The sequence below is a fragment of the Gallus gallus genome, chromosome Z (genome assembly GCF_016699485.2).
Source record: "Gallus gallus isolate bGalGal1 chromosome Z, bGalGal1.mat.broiler.GRCg7b, whole genome shotgun sequence".
NCBI lineage: Eukaryota > Metazoa > Chordata > Aves > Galliformes > Phasianidae > Gallus > Gallus gallus.
In genome coordinates this window covers 17931428-17952260 of record NC_052572.1, presented here as the reverse complement: position 1 = coordinate 17952260, position 20833 = coordinate 17931428, and the positions used below count along the sequence as shown (strand labels likewise).

The 20833-nt window shown below is 42.9% G+C and overlaps 1 protein-coding gene and 1 long non-coding RNA gene across 4 annotated transcripts in view; one reads left to right on the top strand and one right to left on the bottom strand.

The window, feature by feature from the left end:
• The window catches only part of MAP3K1 (mitogen-activated protein kinase kinase kinase 1), a 57675-nt gene extending 53762 nt beyond the window's left edge, over positions 1 to 3913 (bottom strand). Inside the window, exon 1 of one of the 3 annotated variants that reach the window (XM_046905627.1) lies at positions 3705 to 3913. Coding sequence is in view for 1 of the 3 variants with exons in the window: in XM_015277575.4 (XP_015133061.2) it covers positions 2675 to 3300 (626 nt within the window). In the remaining 2 variants the exon portion in view is untranslated. Of the gene's footprint in view, positions 1 to 32; positions 3359 to 3704 lie in introns of those variants that run through there. The other 2 variants (XM_015277575.4, XM_046905629.1) reach the window with 2 other exon arrangements.
• On the top strand, positions 2940 to 20286 carry LOC124417507. The gene is made up of 3 exons (XR_006932429.1): positions 2940 to 3124; positions 12193 to 12300; positions 15770 to 20286. It is a non-coding gene; the product is annotated as an uncharacterized LOC124417507 (long non-coding RNA).
• Positions 20287 to 20833: the final 547 nt, after the last annotated feature.

Sequence of the window (20833 nt, the reverse complement as noted above, 5' to 3'; positions counted from 1 at the left end):
AAGAGGAACTGCAGAAAATACAGCACAAATACCTTCACTGGCTTTCCTGCAGCTGAACTCCCACGTTTGCTGTATTTGCATATGAAATTGGAATGCTGAATTTCCATGCAAGTCATATGGTGCACGGTCACCGTATACACTGCGGACGAATCAGAGCACTTCCTGCTTGTTTCTTTAAAAGTAGAGTTATGGCAGCATAACTGATCCTGTGGTCAGGAATGCAGTAAGTAAGCCACACCAATTTCAGGCACAAAAAAACATCACTTAAGCTGTTTCAGTGTTTTAAAAAACTTTGTTAATGATTGAGGTGCACATTACCATTGTGGATTTCTGCCCAAATCAGATGTTGCACTAGAACAACAAGAAATCATAATAGAGCTACTGCTGACCTCACTGCTATGATCTTCTTATATAAACCAAATCAATATACAGTCAGTACAGAGAAGGAATAAAAGGTCTGAAGTGTTTTATGCCAAAGCTGCATTTCCCAGTAAAGTAATTCCCCTCCCTTACGGTGTTATAAAAAGACAGCTTAAAGTGTCACAGCTTTTAGCAAAAATGTTATCTGCTCCTGCGACAAGTAGAATGCTTGAAAGAGTAGTCGAAAAGGGTGATACTTACAACTTCACAGTAGAGTCAAAATCACTTTTCAGCTTCATTCTAAAGCTTGTGCATGTCTCCCAGCATAAATAGAAGGTCTGTTTAGAGAGAGACTGTAATACCAAGGAGACTGATAGGGGGACTTCGGAGCAAGTACAGTATCGTTTAATGAGTAGCAGATCTTATGGGAAAGCAGAACTACTCTGTTAAAGAACAGAAAAACTCTGCATATTACATCCATCAGTCTGCCTCTTATTAAATGCCTGGGCAACAACTCCACACACTGACTTAATATTTAACACATAACATGCTCGCTGCTACCCAAGTACCAAGAACTCCCTCCTGCTAGAGCAAGTTATTATCACAGTGACAGCAGAGAAATGTTTTACATTCTTGATGTTGAATAACTACTTCTCTGCTAGGCCATGTCTGCTGACAGGACATGCAGAACTGCTGAGATACGCTAGAGTATTTCCGAAGGACAGTTACAATTAAAGCTGCCAGATACTTCAAACTGCGCTCATGATGGGCTACTTAGAGTTCATCCTAGTGATACAGCAAGGAGATGAGCAGTTGCCTTAACTTTCTCCATTATTTGTGGACATGTTGTGTTTATATACAAGAGAGCATTTGTGGAGGGAGAAGGGCTTTAACCCTTCTCCCTCCACAAACACACACACGCTCAGAACAGTAACTTGTGAGTGCAGGTACTTAACAAGTAAGCAGTACTGCCCATGTAAAGGGAAAAATTCCACAGCTGCTCTGTCATTGCTGCTGTGGGATAGACCAGCACAGACGGAGTCAGTGCTTCAGCACTGATGTGATGTACACTGAACTTCCTGAGCCTGATACCCAGCCTAGCTCACGTTTAGCATCAGAGAGATGCCAGCCTGTTCTGTGTTCTGACACTAATTCTTCATTTTCTCTGAAAGCCGCAGAACTAGTTACAGTTGCATTAAAAGACACAGCATATTGTTCTTCCCTAATCGGCAGAGTCAGAGAATTTATAACCCACATGATTTTCTTCCTTTCCTGAATACTTCAGATTTCTGCTAATCCTTCTGTAAGGATTTCTTATCTGCTGGGACCAGACCATCTCAAGCGTTTCTGCACTGCCCTAGAAACAGCCCCAAACCCACTAAGGATTTCTCAGAATGCACACAAACAGGACATAACTTTAGAAGCCAACTCTCAGCACAGTACTCCCAAGGTAAGCTAACGTTTAAAACAGAATCTGTGAGGTTTAGCTGGCAGAGGGCACAGCTAGAAAGCGTACACGTCACCTCCTAAACAGGGAATAGATCTCCTAGGAGGTTCAATTAGCGAAATAAACAGTAAGACAACATTAAAGGAGAAGTGCAGATGTGCTTCTCTGCGCAGCACCTCACCAAACACCCGCAGCTCAGCTGCACACCGACACCGCACTGCTGTGCCCTCCTGCCCGCACACCACAGCTCTCCGTGAGCTACCCTACCCAGCATAAGTCAGAGGCACTCAAATCACTTCCACCTGGGATGTCTGCACATAAATCGGTGAAACACACACACGAGCAGTTCTGCAACGCCTCAATATACTGCATTTACCAATTCAAGCAAATGGACAGCAAGCCAAAGCTACAAGCACAAGGGTGCTGAATGAACTCACTCGGATGTATTACCTACAGTAACCGCTACAGAATAACTTTGATTTCTCTCTGAAACAAGAGAGCCAACATTTCCGCTCCGGAGCCATTCCCTTCTCTGAGAACGAGAGAAACGCGTTCTGCAGTACCGTGAACACTGCAGACCGGAACGGACTTTGTGGGAGACCTTTTTTTAAAGAAGTAAAAGCAAAAAATAAAAAGCAAAAAAATAAAAAATAGAAACGCTCGGCGCAGCCGGGACAGAGCCGGGAGCTGCGGGACGCTCTGCCGCCCTGGAGCGCGGCAGGAACAGTCCCGGCCCGAGGAGCCCGCAGCCGCCCGGCCCGCCCGCTCCCAGCCCCGCGGGCTGAGGGCAGCGCGCTCCCGGCGCCCCGCGGCGCTCCCGGCCCCGCGCTGACAGCTGCCCCGGTCCCGCAGCGGCGCCGCGCTCACCTCGCGGCGGGGGACGGCTCCATCCTCCTCTCGGCGGCGGGGTCGGCGGCCGCGGGGCTGCCCGCCGGCAGCTCCAGGAGCTCGGCGCCGCGGCCGGGGGACACGGCGGGGCTGGCGGGGCCGGAGCGCGGCCCGGGCAGGTAGTGCAACAGCAGCGCCTCAGGGGGCTCCGGCGAAGGGGAGGAGGACGACGAGGAGGAGGCGGCGGCAGGGGCGGCTGCGAGTAAGAGGGGCGCCTCGGGCAGCCGGTCCAGCTCCACGCTCCGCACTTTGCGCAGCTGCTTCCGCCGCCAGTCGGAGCGCTGCTCCCGGCCGCCGCCGCCGCCCGCCTCCCGCAGCAGCCCGCCGCTCCCCGCACCGCTGCCCTCGCCCGCGCCGCCCTTCGGGCTCCCGCATGCGGCGGCGGCGGCCCCTTCCGCGCCGCCGCCCGAGGATAATCCCGACGACGAGGTGCGATTCCCCGCCGCCGCCGCCATTTTCTCTGGCGGGTCACATCGGGCTCCCGGGACTCGGGCGGGGGCGGAGGGAGGGAGAGAAGGAGGAGGGAGCCGGCGCTCCCGCCTGCTGCGGAAACGGCGCTGCCTGCGCAAACGGCGTAGGGAGGGGGCCGGGCGGCGAGCGCCCATTGGCGGAGCGGGCGACGCGGGGCGGGGCGGATGCCCGTAGGTGCGGCGGGGCGGGGACCGCAGCCATCCCGCCCCGCCCGCCCGCCCCCGCGCAGGTGTCGGCCGTTGGAGGGCCGCGCCCGCCCGGCGGGGCCGGGCAGAGGCAAAGGCAGGGCACGGCCGCCCGCCCGCGCTTTGGAGAGCTGAGGGCGGGCCGCGCCCCAGAGCCGCGGGCGCGAGGGTGTCCCCGCCCCCACGCCGCCTTCCTCGGGAGCGGGAGCGCCCCGGGAGCTGCCCCGTGAGGAGAGCTTGAGGGGCTCCGTCGTTCCCTTCGAGCCGTGCCGCGCAGCTGTCCGCGAGCGGCGGGGGAGGAGAAAGCCGCTGCGCCGCGGTGCGTGCCCGGTGCCCCCGCTCGCCCCGCTTACCTGCTCGTTTTCCGCAGCGCAGCCCGCGGCGGGATGTCAGCGTCCTGTGGGCTGCCTCACGCGGCGGGCGCCGCCTCACCCGTCCGCTCCATGTCCGCAGCTACTGAGCGGCTGGCGGCGCACCCACCTCCATGTGCTCGCCCGCCCGCCCATGTGCTGCGCCGCAGCCCGCCCCGCGCACCTCCTGCCGCGGCTCCCAGGGGTGGGACGGGGCAGGCGGGCGGCAGGCATCACATGGCCGTGGCTGGGAAGGCCCGAGCAAGTCCCGCCTGGTCTCGGCTGCCTCTCCACCATCATTGGACGGTGTTTTCTTTCAGCCTCCGAGCTGTGCGGAGGGAACTTAAGTTTTGCAAGGTCGCAATGGAGTGCGTCGCTCTCCAAAACGTGCTATTTTCTGTCATTAGACACGTCTGCCTGTCTGAGTGCTGATATAATCTGAGATGAGGAGAGGAAACCTGAGTGTCGCTGTGCATACCTGGCCATTTTCAGTTTGGTGTCATTTTGGATACAGCAAGTCATACAGTTTCACTGAATCATAGAACTGTTTGAGTTGGAAGGGACCTTTAAAGGTCATCTCGTTCAACTCTCCTGCGATGAACAGGGTCACTTATGGCTACATCAGATTGCTCAGAGCCCCATCCAGCCTGACCTTGAGCATCTCCAGTGCCTGGACACCCATTACCTCTGGGCAACCTGTTCCAGTGCCTCGCCAATTTTACCATATAGAACTTTGTTCTTATTTCCAGTATAAATCTCCCCTTTTAGTTTGAAACAGTTTTCCCTTGTCCTGTTACAACAGGCCATGTCCCACTCTTTTTTACAGCCTCCCTTTAGATACCGAAAGGCTGCTCAGAGATCTCCCCAGAGCCTTCTCCAGGCTAAACAGCCCCAGCCCCCTCAGCCTGTCCTTGAACCAAGGGAGAGGTGTTCTATCCCTTGGATTACTCATGGCCCTCCTCTGGACATGCTCCAACAGGTCCTTGGCTATCCTATAGTAAGGGCTCCACATGTGAACACATTGCTTCAGGTAAGGCCTCACCAGTGCAGAGCTGAGGGGCAGGATCACCTCCCTCGCTCTGCGGGCCATGCTTCCTTTGATGCAGCCCAGGATACAATTGGGCTGCAAGAGCACGTCGCTAGCTCATGTCTGTCTTCCCATGAGTACCCACAACGACTCTCAAGTGCTTTTCAGCAGGCCATGCTATATCATTACATCCTCCAGCTTGTTTTGATAATGGGGGTTGCCATGACCCAGGTGCATGACCTTGTGGTTGGATTTGTTGAACCTCATGAGGTTCTGAGCCCACTGGGCCAAATTTTAACCACTTTTCCATAGCTGAGCATCTTAGCCTTGCTTTACAGAATTTGCTGTGCATCCTCCAAATATAACACTATGCAGCTTGACAGTATGGCCTCAAGGTCACACTATGTGAGTCACTTAGATGGTCCATCAAGGTGCCACACTGTCTGTGTGAAAGTTTTCCAGTGAAAGATACTGTGAGAAAGCCAGCTGCATTCACTGTCAACTTTTAAGGAGGGCACTTCTTACAAGGATGAATGTTCATCTATATTTCCTCAGTAATGTACAACTTAGGGATGTACAGGTAAAGAGAAAATCATTCTGCATTTTATAAATACAATATTTGACACTTCTCTTATTTAAAATCTCAACTGTAAATAAACGAGGGACAGTTTTCTGTGAGATTCCTAAATGAAGCCTTATTATCAAACTGAGGACATCAGTGAGTGCAGCAAAGAACAGGGAACAGAATTTGTTTTACAGAAGCAGGAGGAGTTTAGTTGCATGCAAATTTTGAAGCAGATGATTGAAATGAACCCAAATTATTACCAGTTGTTGGCATTGTGACCTGCATGTGTGCTACTCTTCAACAAGAAAAAAACAAAAACAAACAAAAAAAACCCCTGCATAATTATACCTCTGTATTCCTCTGTGTCATAAAATCATTTTGACAGAAAAGGCCTTGTGATTTTAAAGTGTTCTGAAAAGGAAAAAACGAAACAGCTTTATGAATTTACTAAACATTCATCACAAGAAGAATGATAACAGCCTTGAATAACAATCGCTTGGTCAGAAAGGAACACAGAAAAGAAAAAGAGCAAATCTCTGATAGAACTAAATCTAGGAGGTAACAGTGCAGTGCACATCCTTTTGGTCTGACAGGATATGAAGGGACAGTTCTCCCAGAGTGCCAAAGCTCCAACACGCCTTAAAGGAGGAGGAAACCTGAGGCAAAATGTCAGAGTGGTCATGGGGTGCTGAGGAATGTGCATGTGCACTGAGGTGAAAGTTTCTGGAAAGCAGCTGAGAAAAGCAGGGCAAAACGTGAAATAAGGGGCAGTGGAAGCCACCAGTGTGTGGATAAGTGCTGTCACTATCCATCTTCAGACACTGCTTTGCCATTTGAGGAAGGTCTGCAGCAGCAAGATTTTGAATTACTTTTTGGTTAAGATGGAAGGCTTAGTATTTACTCATCAATACATGTCTTGTCTTACAAGGGTTTATCCCCTTATTATGGTTAAATCTAATTAATGAAATGCTTGTTACCAATGATACTTAGATTTGCTCAGCTGTTGCAAATGGATGTCTCTCCACTCTGCCTTAACCATAAGAATACAGCAGCAAATGAGAAGACACCTGCCATGCCCACGTTCCAGAGTGCTAGATAATGGTGTGCCTGTATGCAATGCAGATTTATGCACAAGACAGAGACACTGCATGGCAGAGGCGCTCTTAGAAGCCTTTAAATTCTGAAATCATTAATTGAATATTCAGAGGCCTGTGTTTTCTCATGATCAGCTCTTAAATACCCTTTTGTATTTGATGAACACCAGTTGACCTAACTGTAAAAAAACATAAAACTTAGAGAGGAACTGAGAAAGTTGTTGAGTTACCTCTTGCACATATTCTTTCTTAGTCCATCAGACTGCTGAGTTCCAGTGTTCCAGTTGAAAATACAGTTTTGGAGAGTAATATGAGACTTGTAGCAGTTTTCAGTGAGCCAGTTTGCCCTCAGCCGTAAGTAGCGGCACTCAGTGTTTGTTATGAAACAGAAGCCTTTGGCCTCGAATTAGCATCGTGCAACATTTGGAACATCAACTGTTGTACACAAAGAAAGTTCTGTTTGGGAACACACTAAGTTTTTGCAAGCCAAGGAGTTTCCTTGTTGCACAAAACCTGTAACGGTGTCATAAATAACCAACAATTTTCAACATGCTAGAGATAGGAATCTTCCATGCCTCTGAATATATAAAGTAGGCATCGTCATCCACAAACAAAATAAATATGAGAGATAACACAGTCCATAGCTTCTGGTCTTGACTAAACATGCAAAAAGTGCTGTAGTACCTGCATATATAATACAGATTCTCCCTGCCTTATCCTTCTGTTTAGAAAAAACATTGCTGCCTCAGTCTTCCATTCATTCTTCCCACTGCAAGAAAGGGAAAGCAAACCTGCTCCTAGGCTGCAGTCCTTTTCTGTTTACTCCTATGTGTAATGGAGAAGTCAAGCAACTAAATGAGGACATAGAGGTTGAGGTCCTTTCCATTGTTTCCATGGACCTGCTGAGAATCTGCTGGCATCTCTGTTGCCTTTAGAAATGCTTTGCCATCTTGCTGATGCTCAGCTTTTACTTCACAGTGTAACAAGTGTTCTTTTTAGATGCAATTCTACCTCAGAAGATCAGGACGCTGTATCACTTTTCAAGTGAGAGAAAGCTGTGGAGAAACAGAATCTGTTATAGGCAAGTCTGGCTTTATTGAGGACAGTGAGAATGTCTAGTCTTACTTTTATTTATTTTTCTGTGTAGTTTACCTATTAATTTCCTCATCTGTGCAAAAATGTGTTTAAAGATTTCACATTTCAGCTCACACACCACTGAACTCCTGTTGAAAATGTACTTTGGATCCACAGAACTTAAGATTACATCTTGACCTAGGTGCCAGACCCATTATATAAGAAAATAAGTGTACATACAGCCTTCCTTTTCTGCCAAAGTACATGTTCACAATTCTGTGTTTCTTTTGATGAATTAATAAGGATATTTTGCTCTGTAGTGTCTAGTCACATTCATCACAATTATTGACTTTCTTCGTAGTATGTAGTCATGATCAGGTGCACTTTTTAGTCTATGAACTGTGCAGTCCAAAAAGGAGAACTGTTCATAAAGAGTGTTCAATTTAAGTGTGAAAAGCAGACAAGAAATGGAGTAATCAGTAAGCTAGATTGCTGTCTTTGTGCAGCTGTAATCTGTCTGTTGCTTTTTTTTTGTCACTAGTTGGTACCTTTTACTAAAATCAGTTCGGTTTCTCATCTCAAATAGTTTCTGAAATATTAACAATTTGACATCTGATTTGGATATTCTTTTTGGTTGTGCTACTGAAGATTTTTCTGACCTTAAATCATTATCCTTCAATGGCTATTTTTTTCCCAACTATAACAGACTAACAAAAACATTCACCTACCTGACAAAAGGCTGGGGGATTATTATAGAATTTCCAGGTGATTCCTTGCTCTAAGGAACTACAGCAATGAAATAGGCAACACCTGTTAAACCTCATACATCACTTGAGTAGAGCTACCAAAATTATTGCAGCCATCAGCTCCTTTTCTTATATTCTTCCCTACTACTGAATTGACAACATAGCTCTCACCCTGATTGGCACTTACATCTCTTTTAAGCACCACTATCAGTTTCCTCTCTACAGGAAAGCAAATGTACCATTTCAGACTCAGGAGACTGGCAATAGCTTAGTTTTTCTTCACCCTACTGCTACTACTGGTGGTTACATCTCTTCCAGTCTACTTCCTTATTGTTCTATACTGTAACACAAAGGCACAGAGAATAAACACAGCTGCTAATACACCAAAGAAGCTGTTCTCTATTGGAAGCAATAGATTTCCAAAATTTCAGGGAATAGTTGCAAGAGCTTCACTCTTGTTTTTTCTTTAAGAACAATATAGCCATCTACTGAAAAGGAGTGTGAAGGGTCAGGATGGAAGAAGGACCACCTCCTCAGTCCTACCAAAAAGGACCCCATAGTTATTCTTCGTCTCTGCCTGCAACTCTTTCATCTTTCTTCTGCCAACAGCATAATCGTACAGTAACAATTACAATACAATAACAATAAACTGCAGTTACTAAAGGCCAGTAACATGACAACAGGAAAAACATCCAACCACCGGCAAAAACAGAAATGAGTGTGCCACAGAATGTGGGCTGCAAACCAACAGTCTATCATGATGGGTATATTCAGCACATACCACTAAAGGTGTACAAGGATCCTGTAGAAGAGAGGCAGACTAGAGAGACACAGCTTGACAGCTACCTTCTGTCTGTATAGTTGCCTTCTTTAATAATCACCAGACAGGGAAGGAATTGGCAAGAACACCCTCCATAGAGTACCTTACTTAGTTTCTCCAGAGCCAGGGCATAACTTGAATAATGATTTTTGGGTACAGGAATGGCATCCTGCCTGAAACATTATTTCCCTCCTATTTATTTCTGTCCATTTCACCCAGCCCCTGTAGTAATGCTGTCTGTATGCTTTCATTCATGATGGCTAGCATGATGGCAGTGCTGTTCCTCTTAAATCCAGCAGGCATGCTTTGCCAAGGCCCTCAAAGCTGTCAGAGAGAATAACAAAACTCAGCAGTGACACTAGTGCCTGGTTCATCGTGTGATCCCTTCCTGCCAAGCCTGTCCATTTTCTGGCACTATGGCAAAGTCAAATGAAACAGCCTTTTGCTTTGATGGTGTCAGGGAGTCCACAGACCTTAAAAACAGTTATGGGATCTTTTTTGTCTGAACAGACAAATCTTTATTATTGCCCCTTTTTAGAAAAGGCAGCTTGATCTTTATCTCAAGCTCTTAAATAAGTTGTTCCCTCCAGCAATTATAGTAGGTCCAAGACTACTTTATTGCTTTTGTGCCAGGTGCAGTCCGTGAGAATAATGTTTTCAACACCACTTTATTACATGACCCAAGCTATTATCTGTATTAAACATCCTCAAAAGCCAAAGATGATCTGGACACGAGTAGTAGGCATTTGCCTCTTCTAAGGCAAAATGCTGTGTCACTTTGACGGTTACCTCTTATGTGCATGTATAAGTGCATGTAATAGCAGCCCAGAAGTCATAAAAAATTTCCCAGAAAGTTTATGGAAGAAGAAATATGCTTTGAAGAATTCTGAAGTATTTGCTTGCTTCTTCTGTTAAAACCAAATATCTTATCTTTTTATTGAATGAGCAACTAACTCCAAAATAAATATGCCAAAATGAATTATATCTTTGTAGGACAAATGAATTATCCATTTTGAGATCTCATCCACTGATAAACAGATCTTTCAAAAAATGTACTGTGTATTCCAACCTAATTCCAAGCCATTCTATGATTCAGTGATTCCACAGTTTAAACCTACTTTCTGAATTTTTTTTGCTGTTCATAGGATTCATTTATCATTCACTGGGCTCCTACCATTCTATGCTATAGCTTCCTTTATTATACTCAGTTCATTTACATTTTTTATAATGTTTATAGGAACTAATGAATTTCACCTATCAATAAATCATAAGTAAATAAATCCACTTTGCCTTCAACAAACATGCCTTCCTCCTGTTAGATATTGAAATCACAGAAAATAGATGTTGTACTAGTTGATTATCTTTGACATCTGCAAAGGTAACTGGCATATAAGGGAAATACAGATACATATTGCAAATACATGTATATATATGTGTGTCTGTATAAATATATGTATAATATATGCCTCTTCCCTAATAGATTATTCTATACTTTCAATTTTGCTGCTTTCAGTTTATCCTGCTGATTAAACCTAAGAACAATGGCAGAGTGTAAAACTGAGCCGCCTTCACTTTCTGCATGTTTTGTCTATGGAAGGCCTTGAAAAGCTCATGACACAGGGGGATACATCTTTTACCCATTGCCTCTCTTCCACATTCCTTGTGGTTTAAACCAAAACTTCTCAAATTATGAACAAAAGCTTGCAAATCTCAAGAACATAATTGTTTACTGTTGAATATATTGAGCATGCAAACCATTTCCTGTGAGTTATGTAACAGCTTTTCAAGAATGGTGCCCTAATCAAGTTTATCATGCATAGTGCTCACATTGTGAGTCAGATCATTTCAAAAATACATGTCACTACCTTCTCTTGAGTTTTGTTAGCAAATGATCACGACTGAGCTGCCACTTTCAGGTTCTCATCCTCTAGATGTGAAATTTGGAGGTGATTTTATTTACAAATGTTAACACCAATTTCATTATGCTAACCTCATGATATAGTCTCTAACACCTTCCTCAATCAGAAAGCTTCATGAACGATCTGCCTTTTAATTTCTAAAAATGCTTATTTTTAACCAGAGCAAATGATCCTTCTCATGACAGTAACATACCTTTTAGCCTACAGTGAGAACCACTGCAGGACCTTTTCAAATAAATTCTTGCACCCTGTGGACCATACCCACATGAATTTTAAAGATGAAAAAATGCCAGTTGTAAAAATAAAATATGGGATGAGGAAGTTAAATAAATAAAGTAGCATCTCCTGTTATTTTCAGCTTCCTAAAAGACAGACTTTCTGATTTATTCCCAAATTCTTTAGCATATTATAACTCCTTACGTTTACTATCAATTGTAGCAGTGTATATTCCTTCACCTTTTTACTGCAGCTAAGTTATTTTCAGTATCAGGAAAGCTCAGCTCTCCATATCAGTTAAGCTACAGACAGACATTAAACTCCTTATGTCCTAAGGAAAGATACTTTTATCTTTGTATGAACTATGAGCAGCCTCATAGTTCAGTTTAATCCTTTTTTATTATACCACTTAGATTTTAATAGGTTGCCACCCATTGCATCATTAATCAACAGCCATTTCTCTTAGCTCCCTGACTAGCAGAGCCTCACTTCTTTTATTCATTTCCAAAAATCTCCTGATATTTTCAATCCTCAACTTTGGTTAGGAAAATCTGCAGCTTCAAACACGATGGGCAGACGTATGCTTCTGCAGTACACTATATGTGTGCACGTGATGTTTCTCTCTCAGATTTTAAAAGGTTTGCATAATAAGTATACCCCAGAACATCACAGCTGATCTTTTTTCCACCTTATTCAGTGTATGAAGAAACCTGCAGAAAAGTATCACTTCAGAAGAATTGCAAAGGAAAAGCATGACCAATTGGTAGTGCTTGCAGAAGACAAAGATCCTGCTTTATAAACCTAGCACTTACTGTAATATGAGTGGGTGTAAAGGAACTGAGATAAAGCATGTATTTCTCTGATTTGCGTGAACAGTATATTTGTATGTTTGTTTGTTGTTTTTTTTTTAATTGCCTTAAAATTGTCTTTAGTTCTTATTTTTCATTCTAAAACTATTACTAATAATGACATATTAGAATGGTATATAACATAAACTCCAGCCTTCTTCCTCCTTCCCTCTTTCTTTAAGGTACTGGAAGAGGAGAAGCTAAATTTCATTTGATGATGTTATGAAAGCCAAAGTTTTAGTTCTGAATAGCAAAGCTTTCTATTTCCCTGGCTCCTAACAAAGCATGAGGTAAGTAGCTGCTATTTGAAAAAATGAAGATTTATGTATGAAACTTAGACTACCTTTACAAGCCAGTGAATTATTTTATATTAACTATAGACAAAAGTAGATTCGTTGTCAAATCTACAGAATGATGTGAGAGTTTTTGTGGTCTATGTTGGTACATGGAAGGGCTTTCCAAACACATTATTTTAGTAATTGTACCAGACCAAAGACAACAAAAGCTGTCCTGAGATTGAAGCGTATGATGCTTTCAAAGCAGCTTTATTGTGAATATTTGGAAGGTCATAGGTCTGAATTCCACTGATGTCTCACATTCTAGTCTAGCTGCAGAAGATGGGAAAGCATGAATGAAAATTTTGGTAGTAAGCCTAAGTTTGCTGTGTGATTTATTTTGGCACTCACAGTCTAAAGAAGGACAGATGAAGTCTCTGAAATTGCAGAGAACAGAGAAAGTCTGTCCACCTCTCCTTAGTGCTCCTTCAGCTAAGCTGATGGTCCAGATGCTTGGGGAAGAGTGCTGTTACCTTTATTGCTGAAGTCCCTGTGACCACTGAGAGCAACATCTGCCTGAAGTCCTCTCTTCCCCAGACCCCAGACTTAAGTGTTCTGGATCTCGTCCCTTTGGACGAGTTCAAGTTTAGAAAATTTTCTTCAAACATGGAAGTTATTTTTCCTAATGAGGCCAGGATAACTCAAAATACTGTGTTTTATCTCATGTTTCTAGTGAAGGGCACATGGCATATTGTATCTGGTTTGCTCTGAATATAATGCCTTACTTCTATGGAAACTACAACAAATACAAAAAGCACAATGACACTATTTGATAGACCAACTTCTCAGCTACAAAACAATATTTTTCAGCATCACCACCACCATTAGCAATGGATTTTCACCGCTAATCAAAAGGAACCTTCATGCTACATGTGTAAAAAATCTGCATGGCTGTCTGGAATGTGACTTGTCTTTCACGTCACTGTAACCACTGCTGAAACGCACCACCCACCACCTCACTGTGCTCACATCCACTGTTTGGGCTCCACCAATGTTCAGCAAGTGTCGATGAATGTCAGTAGGTGCTATTCTTCCAGAATTCAGTGGTACATTTTTGCTTCATACCCACTTCCATGTCAGATACTGGTCTGTCAGAGTGCCCCTCTGCTGCCATCTGTCACACTGCAACAACATGTAATGGAATATGGGCAGTTCAATCCTTACTGCCAAACCACCCCTTGACACTGTGGGCCAACGTAATAAAATAGGAGGCATTGCTTTCAGAGCAGCCCACATGTTAATACTGATGTGAAGAGCTACTGAAGCATATTATTCATTTTAAGGAAAAGCATTACGTTTGCCCCTACAACTTTAACACTGTTATTCTTTGAATATTCAGACTTTATGTGGACAACTGCAATTCCTGAAGCACAACCAAACAAAACAGCTTACCATCATAAAGAAAGCCTTTGGCCTAAGCTCAGTGTAGTGTGAAACCTTCTGCTCTGGTCATCAGACAAATGCACAACCCCTTGTGTGGACAGAAAAGAGCTATGGGTCTTCCATGTTGTGGTGTGGCCTGCCTCTTTGCCTTAGCGATGAGTGTTTTGAAGAGATCTAATGTTTTAGCTGGTACTTCTTAGTCGAAATGCCATTGATTACAGTTAAGATAGATTGGTTAAATACTTTTTCTCTTGGATTCAAGCACCGAGGCAATCTTGCTGAAATTTTTATAGACTCATATAATGCAGAGTGTGTTTAACTCTCTTTGCTGCAAACACATGACTTTCCCCCCAAATTAATAGAATATCACCCAGGACTGAATTAATTCATCTAGGTCATTGTGTTCTACTTCACTTACTTCCTGTTTTAAGCTCTAATAATTTTGGATAGCATGATTATAGAAGAAGTTTTGTGACCGTGTCACAGTGAATCACATAGCTTTCAAGAACACACACAGAAATTACAACTGCAGTACAATACACATTGGACAATGGATATAGTTCAATTTTTGCTGGATCCAGGTAGTAGAAACCATGACAGAGGAGGTAGGCAGTCTGCAGAATAAAGAGGCTGCAGTGGTCACACCCTCCTCTGCCAGCACTGGGCTCAGCAAAAACCAAACTGAACTGGCCAAAAATGAGTTGATTCAGCACGCTCTGCTGAAAAGGCACTTAAGCTGTTCCAGACGGAACTATGAGGAAGGATGACAGCAACAACACCATCCTTCAGGCCGAGTTCCCTGCAGGTTTTGGACTGCTGCCAAAGTGAATCATCTCTACTTTAAGATATGCTAGGAAGTCCATGTCTGGCACAGGTTGTTCCTCAGTTCTTTTTATTTGTTCTCCATGTCCACACAATCTATAGAATAAAGTTGGAAGTACAGCACAGGATAATGTGGGCGAGCTCCAGGTAAAAAGACTGGCTCTCATTTGTTATTCCAGTCATTTGTATATCATGATCCCATGTTAAATGGGAGGAGGTCAAAGCCAGCATAACCTAAATGCTTGCTTCAGAGGATTTTACTCTGCTCTGCAGGATCTGCATACAAGTACATTCCCTTTTCCCTGCACTTACTGCTTCAGGCTTTTTCTTTGGCCTTGTGTGTACCCAAAAGTTGCACTGATTTAACTGAATTGGCTTCTAAAGGGACATATTTAAATCAGAGCGATCTCTTGTAATGAACACTTGGAGCACAAAGAATTTCCCAGAAATAAGCCCTTTTATATAGCATTTGCAAAGTCTCTTGTTTATTTTTTTTTTTTCATCAATGGATCTCAAAGCACTTTATAAAGTAGGTCACTGCCATTTACTCTGGTTTGCAGATGGGGAACAGATGAAATAGTTTGCCTACTGTGGGCAAACGCTGGGAATAAAGACCTGTGTCTGCCCACTTCAGTGCTTCAGCCACAAAGCCACGTGGGGTTTCCAAGCTTCCCTGCTGTGGATGTGCTTTGAGGATCACATTTCTGCTAACCTTGTAATGATGTACCAGCAATTTCGTAGTAGTCAGAATCAACGTAGAAAATAAAAAGCCACACAAAATAATAGGTCTTATCTGGTGGACTTTTAAGTGTTTTTATGTAATGGCTCCTAATAAAGCCTCCATCTCTCAGAACTTACTTTTTGCCAATGTAACAACAAGTATTAGATGTATCCGTCCAGAGCCTCTCCCCCTACAACCACATTCAGGCCACAGAAAACTCACTCTCAAGTTATGTTCAGATGATGAATAAACCATCTTACAGCCAAAATACAGCACTGTAATGGAATACAAATCAGCAAAAGAATGAGCATACAACAAATTTAATGAGATTTAACAAGAAACAATAAAAAATGAAGGTCAAAATAGGAACACCGTGTCACTTTCTATCCAGAGACAGGTTTAGCTGACATTAGGGGCTGCCCTAACTCTGTACTATCAGGTAGTGGCCGTCTAGCAGGTATATATTTTTTCTGTTAAGCTTTCTTTGTCTGTCACCAGAACAGGACACAGTCCAGTGAAATTTCCATCCTTGAGGACAGCAAGCTAGACAGCTGACCTGGCTTAATGCTGGCAAGTGTCCTGCTGCGAGCAGGAGGTTGGATGAGAAAACCTCAAGAGAGCCCTTCCAAACAACATCCCAACAGTCCTACAGTGGTGTGCATGCAATGAGTGTTACATTTGGATTGGCTTCTGGTGTCTGAAAAAGACTGAGAGTGGATGATCTCCTGCATGATTGCCAAGTTAGTAAAATTCTTGATCTTGGTAAAATAGAAATGCTTGATTTATTATAGTTTTCTGTATGTTATATTAGGAGATGAATTATTCAGTTTTTCATATTTGCTAACTCCAATATTATGTAGAAGGAGATGCTGAAGCAGTTCATGAATAGGTCACAGTCATTAACCCAGTTTTACAGATGACCAATTTGTGTTCTCGTTACAAATGATAGTTAGTCCTTTTCTGGATTTTGGCATTCTTCTTTCCCTTAGGAAAAAGAAAAAAAAACAAAACAAAAAGAACTGAAGGGAAATTGCAGATAAGCACAGGCACTCTGATCTGTAACTCTTTATCTTATCTTTTGTCCAGGCCTTTTGAAGAGTACTAGCTTGACAAAAGGAGCCTGAGATGAGAAAGAAACCTCTGACTCATTTTATTATCAATACCTTTACTGGAACTGGGAAGGCTTTTTTTTTTTTTTTTTTTTTTTTTGTCACAGGGAAAAGCTAGAGTGAGAAAGTACAAACCTCCATCTTACATACTATGTAGAGCATGGCTAATATGATGCTAACATTTTTACATATATACCACGCTTTACTGCTAATTAGGGCCAGGCAGAAGGAATTAAGGGAGCCATTTTCTACCCAGAAGTGTAATCACATCCAAATCAGTGTTTAGCATATAGATATTTCATTGAATTTTGTTTGACTAAAGCAGCTCTCCATGGGTTGTGATAAGGTCTAAATGTCTAGATGTTCTACTGTTTTCTGATATTTTTTTTTCAGTGCATTTTTTCAGTGCACATTATTATATAGTATGTAAAATGATCACGTGGCAATTACCCTTGAAATAAAACATTCACCTGAAAATACTGTTTGTGTTGATTTCAGCTGATTTTTTTCCTTAGATTTCTCACTTGGAGTATTAAAAAAAAATCTAAGTCGTAAGGGAGACTGATTCTGAAGTGAAGAGAGAAATCCTCCTGCAGACAGAATTCTTTTGTTCACGTCTGTTACATCCACAAGCATCTGGAGATCACCTACAGACAAGATAAACTTCATCTCCCTCCAAGTCACTGGGAGTTTTTACTTTGAATATATCCATAACATATGGGCAAAATTATTTTTTAAGCAAATAACGTACTTATTTGGAGACACCCAAAATATACTGGGTTTCAAACATTTGTATCTGTTGCTGTACAACTGCAAACAATCTTTGTATGTTGCTCAATTTTCCCAGAGCATTTAGTCAGCATGATGAACAGTTTCTGGAGCAAAAATAAAGCCAAATTAGGATAGGCATTTATCAAAGCCATCAAAGTTATTTTGCTTAGAGTGAAAGCCAATAGTATTTACTCAGTGTCTCCTGATAAGCTCATTCACAGAATAATATCTTGCTGGAAGAAATATGCATACATCAACAGAAAGTCACAAGCAGACAGCCTCAACTTGCCTGCTTTGCTGTTCCTCTGAAGCATGGAATCATTAAGGTTATTTTACAGATCTAGAAGTTATTACTTCAGATAGAAAAGTAGCAAGATGCTAATAAGAAAACATATGCAAGGTTCTGTTATTTTTGTGCTGAAAAATAAAGCTATGTATCGAGCAACAAATATATATTAGGCATTTTTTAAGGCTGTAATTCTCTATGGGTCCTGCTGATTTTTGTAACTGCACGTAGTACCCTCAAATGAAAAACAGCTGGCAAACTGTTAGTTCCTGCATCTGACAGGGCTTGATGCTTCCAGAAAAATTTACATGCAAGAAATTGTGTTGTTTCAAGTTCAATAATCTTATTTTTGTTAGAAACTCTGAAAGATACATCAAAATAATTTCGGAAGAACTAAAGATGTACAGGTTATGTGACAACGTCTATTTAAAGAAGAATGTAGTACCAGAAATGAAAATAAACCTTAAGAAGAACATGCCATAAGGGAATTCATACAGGAATAGGTCTGGATTTGCATTACAGAAGACTGCACTGCTGGGAGCAGAACCATTCAAGACAATACCAAACTTACGAGCCAGGCAGCTTGGTCTTGATATCCAAAGTTTCTGTCCCCACAGTTGTGTCTATTCCATCTCTTCTATGGTTTGTCTAAATCAAAGCCGTGCAGTGACCCTGCTTTTAATCCTTACATTTTCTGCCAAAGTGCAGATACCCGAGCAGACAGGGCATGGCTGAGGCTTCTGACTCAGAGCACTGCTTTCCATGCACAGAAGCTGAGCTGCTCACAGGTCAGTTGTTGAAGAACTGCAGATTACACTGTGACATTTACCTTTGTATTTTGCTGTAAACTACGCTGGTTTAGCACCTCATCCATACATCTCAGCCATGCCTGCATCTGGGGAGTGAACAGATAAAACTGTCAATAATCATCTTGTCAGCTGTTCCTAGGCATGCTTTTTCCCTTGTAGAATCAGAACCTTTTCTAAAGGTCATTCTTTTTACTTGTTTGCTCTTTTTTGGGTAAGATCATAAGCATGCTGATTTTAAAAAGCAACTGCAGCAACAGCTACTGGCATGACAGAGGAGATAGCAGGTTCTAGCCCAGGAGGCAGCAACAAGTGGGCATAGCCTGATAACCTCTAAAGCCACATTCTCTCTTGACAAGGTCCTGATGTATAGCTACAGCTCCACTCTATCACAACTGCATTTGGTCCACTTATTGCCAATATGCATACTCAATCACTGCTATCTACAGGGAGATATGCCCTGTTGTCCTAAAGCAGATAATGTAACCCTTAGTCAGATGGGCTTTACAAAGCATTCCCAGCCTCCAGGGCAGATCTTCGCAATGAAAGCCATGTTGTGGCCCACAGCATATGTATGCAAACGATGGCATACATGCAGGAGACCCTCACACAACAGTGTTCCAGTGAAGCCCAGTAGGAAATCACCAAGGTGAGCCTTCATGCTACCATGCGAGTCTATACCTCAAAATGTTGATTCCCAGCTCTGTCAGCTGTGGCTGCCATGCTATGGAAATCTGAGTGGGCGGGGTGTGCTGGCGTGGAGCATGTTAAGTAGCTAGGTCTTTTGCCTCTGTAGAGACATAAACCAACACTGGCTTGCAGTAGGTCTGGGCCCAGCCCAGTTCACCCTGCAAGAGAGCAGTGGGACACTGAGATGTTGCTTCATTTCTGCCCAAGCCTCTTCTAAACCTACTTCTGCCCACCACAAGAACCAGTAAACAGGATTAAGAAACCGAGAATCAGAATCTGCTTGCATTTTATGAACCAGACACATACACACTGTATGTACAGAGTTTCAGTGATACAGAGCCAGAGCCTACAAAACTGGAAGTGTTGCTTCTTCCTTGTCACCCGAACTGTGTAAGCAAATGCTGCAACTACACGCATTTAAATGTAGTTCAAAGTCTTACTGACTTGGAGACGTGTTGCATGGAGGAAATTAGTTTATCTGAGTCTGAAACATCAAAAAGACTTTAGGAAGGCAATACAGATGATTGTCACCACAGCTTTGTTTATATCTGTGACTTAAAATGCTGCTATCTGTAAATAAAAAGAATGAGAAAGCAGCCAGTTTAATGCCTGTAGACAAATCATCATAGCTTCTTGTTCTGGGGAGGCAGGGAATCATCTGTCCTTAGAAGAAGCAAGGCCAGAAGTGCTGGCATAGCTCACAGCAGGGCACAGGCAGACGATGGACAAGTCCTTTCACTTAATTTTACTGAAATGTGTACCTGTTCACATCACTGGTGGCCTCTCCACTTCAGACCTTCTTCTGCTCCTGGAAGCCATGAAACAAATGCAGCTGTTTGCAGGGCGTATACAGCAGTCACAGGATATGTGTTTTCCAGCAGCACATGCCTTCCTTTGGGATTTCATCTTAATGATTTGGCCACTGTCAGCAAAGCTTGAGCCCATCACCTGAGCTATCCAACCTGCCATCCACAAGGTCATCTCCTGCACTTGCTGAGAAAATGCTGAGATGTTTAAAAGACCATCAACCTTTATCCATCATGACTCATCTCAATTTCTTGCAATATTATCAAAGCGTTAGTCTCCTCTCTAACTCAACACTAATTATACTAAAATTTTTGTTTGTTTGTTTGTTTTTGTTTTGTAGCAAACTCCCTCCACCCTAATTTTCCAGCAGTATTTAAAAGGAAATGTAAACCGATAGCAACAGCTGTCACCAAGGCAGACTACTTTGTTGCCTCCTTGTTGTGAAACTGTAGTTATGAAAGAGCAGTTGGATGAAGCTCAGCCAGAATCACAAAACGGGCAATTTGTGCTACTGACTTGAGAAAGAAAACTGTCCAGACACTTTAAAAATAAATAACACACTGGGATCTTTTAACTTATTTCTGTGATTATTGCCAACCACATACTGATTTCAAATCTTTTATTATGTAAAACTGACAGCGGAGAAACTTGGCAGGGACTTAGCAGCTGAGGAAGAAAGAGAAGATGGATTGTGATCATATAGATACAGTGCTACACATACCTAGCCCTGAAAGATATGTGTTTTGTAGATGCAAACTGGACGCTTGGAGTTCAATTATTCTTTTAGTTATGATGCATTAATATGCTTTAAGAATGTAATGTAAGAACAATTCTACCAAAGCCATTTTTGATAATCAGAATTCAAAGTTCTGACAGGGTGTGTGTATTTATTACATTTCCTTAGAACAGCTAGTATCTAGCAAGTGATGTGTGAAGAAAACATCCTTTGTGTATGCAAGCTCGGTGGAATGGAACTGAATAAAAAAGCATAGAGTAGAGTAGAGTAGAGTAGAGTGGAGTGGTGTAGAGTGGAGTGGAGTGGAGTGGAGTGGAGTGGAGTAGGATAGAATGGAATGGAATGGAGTAGTTCAGT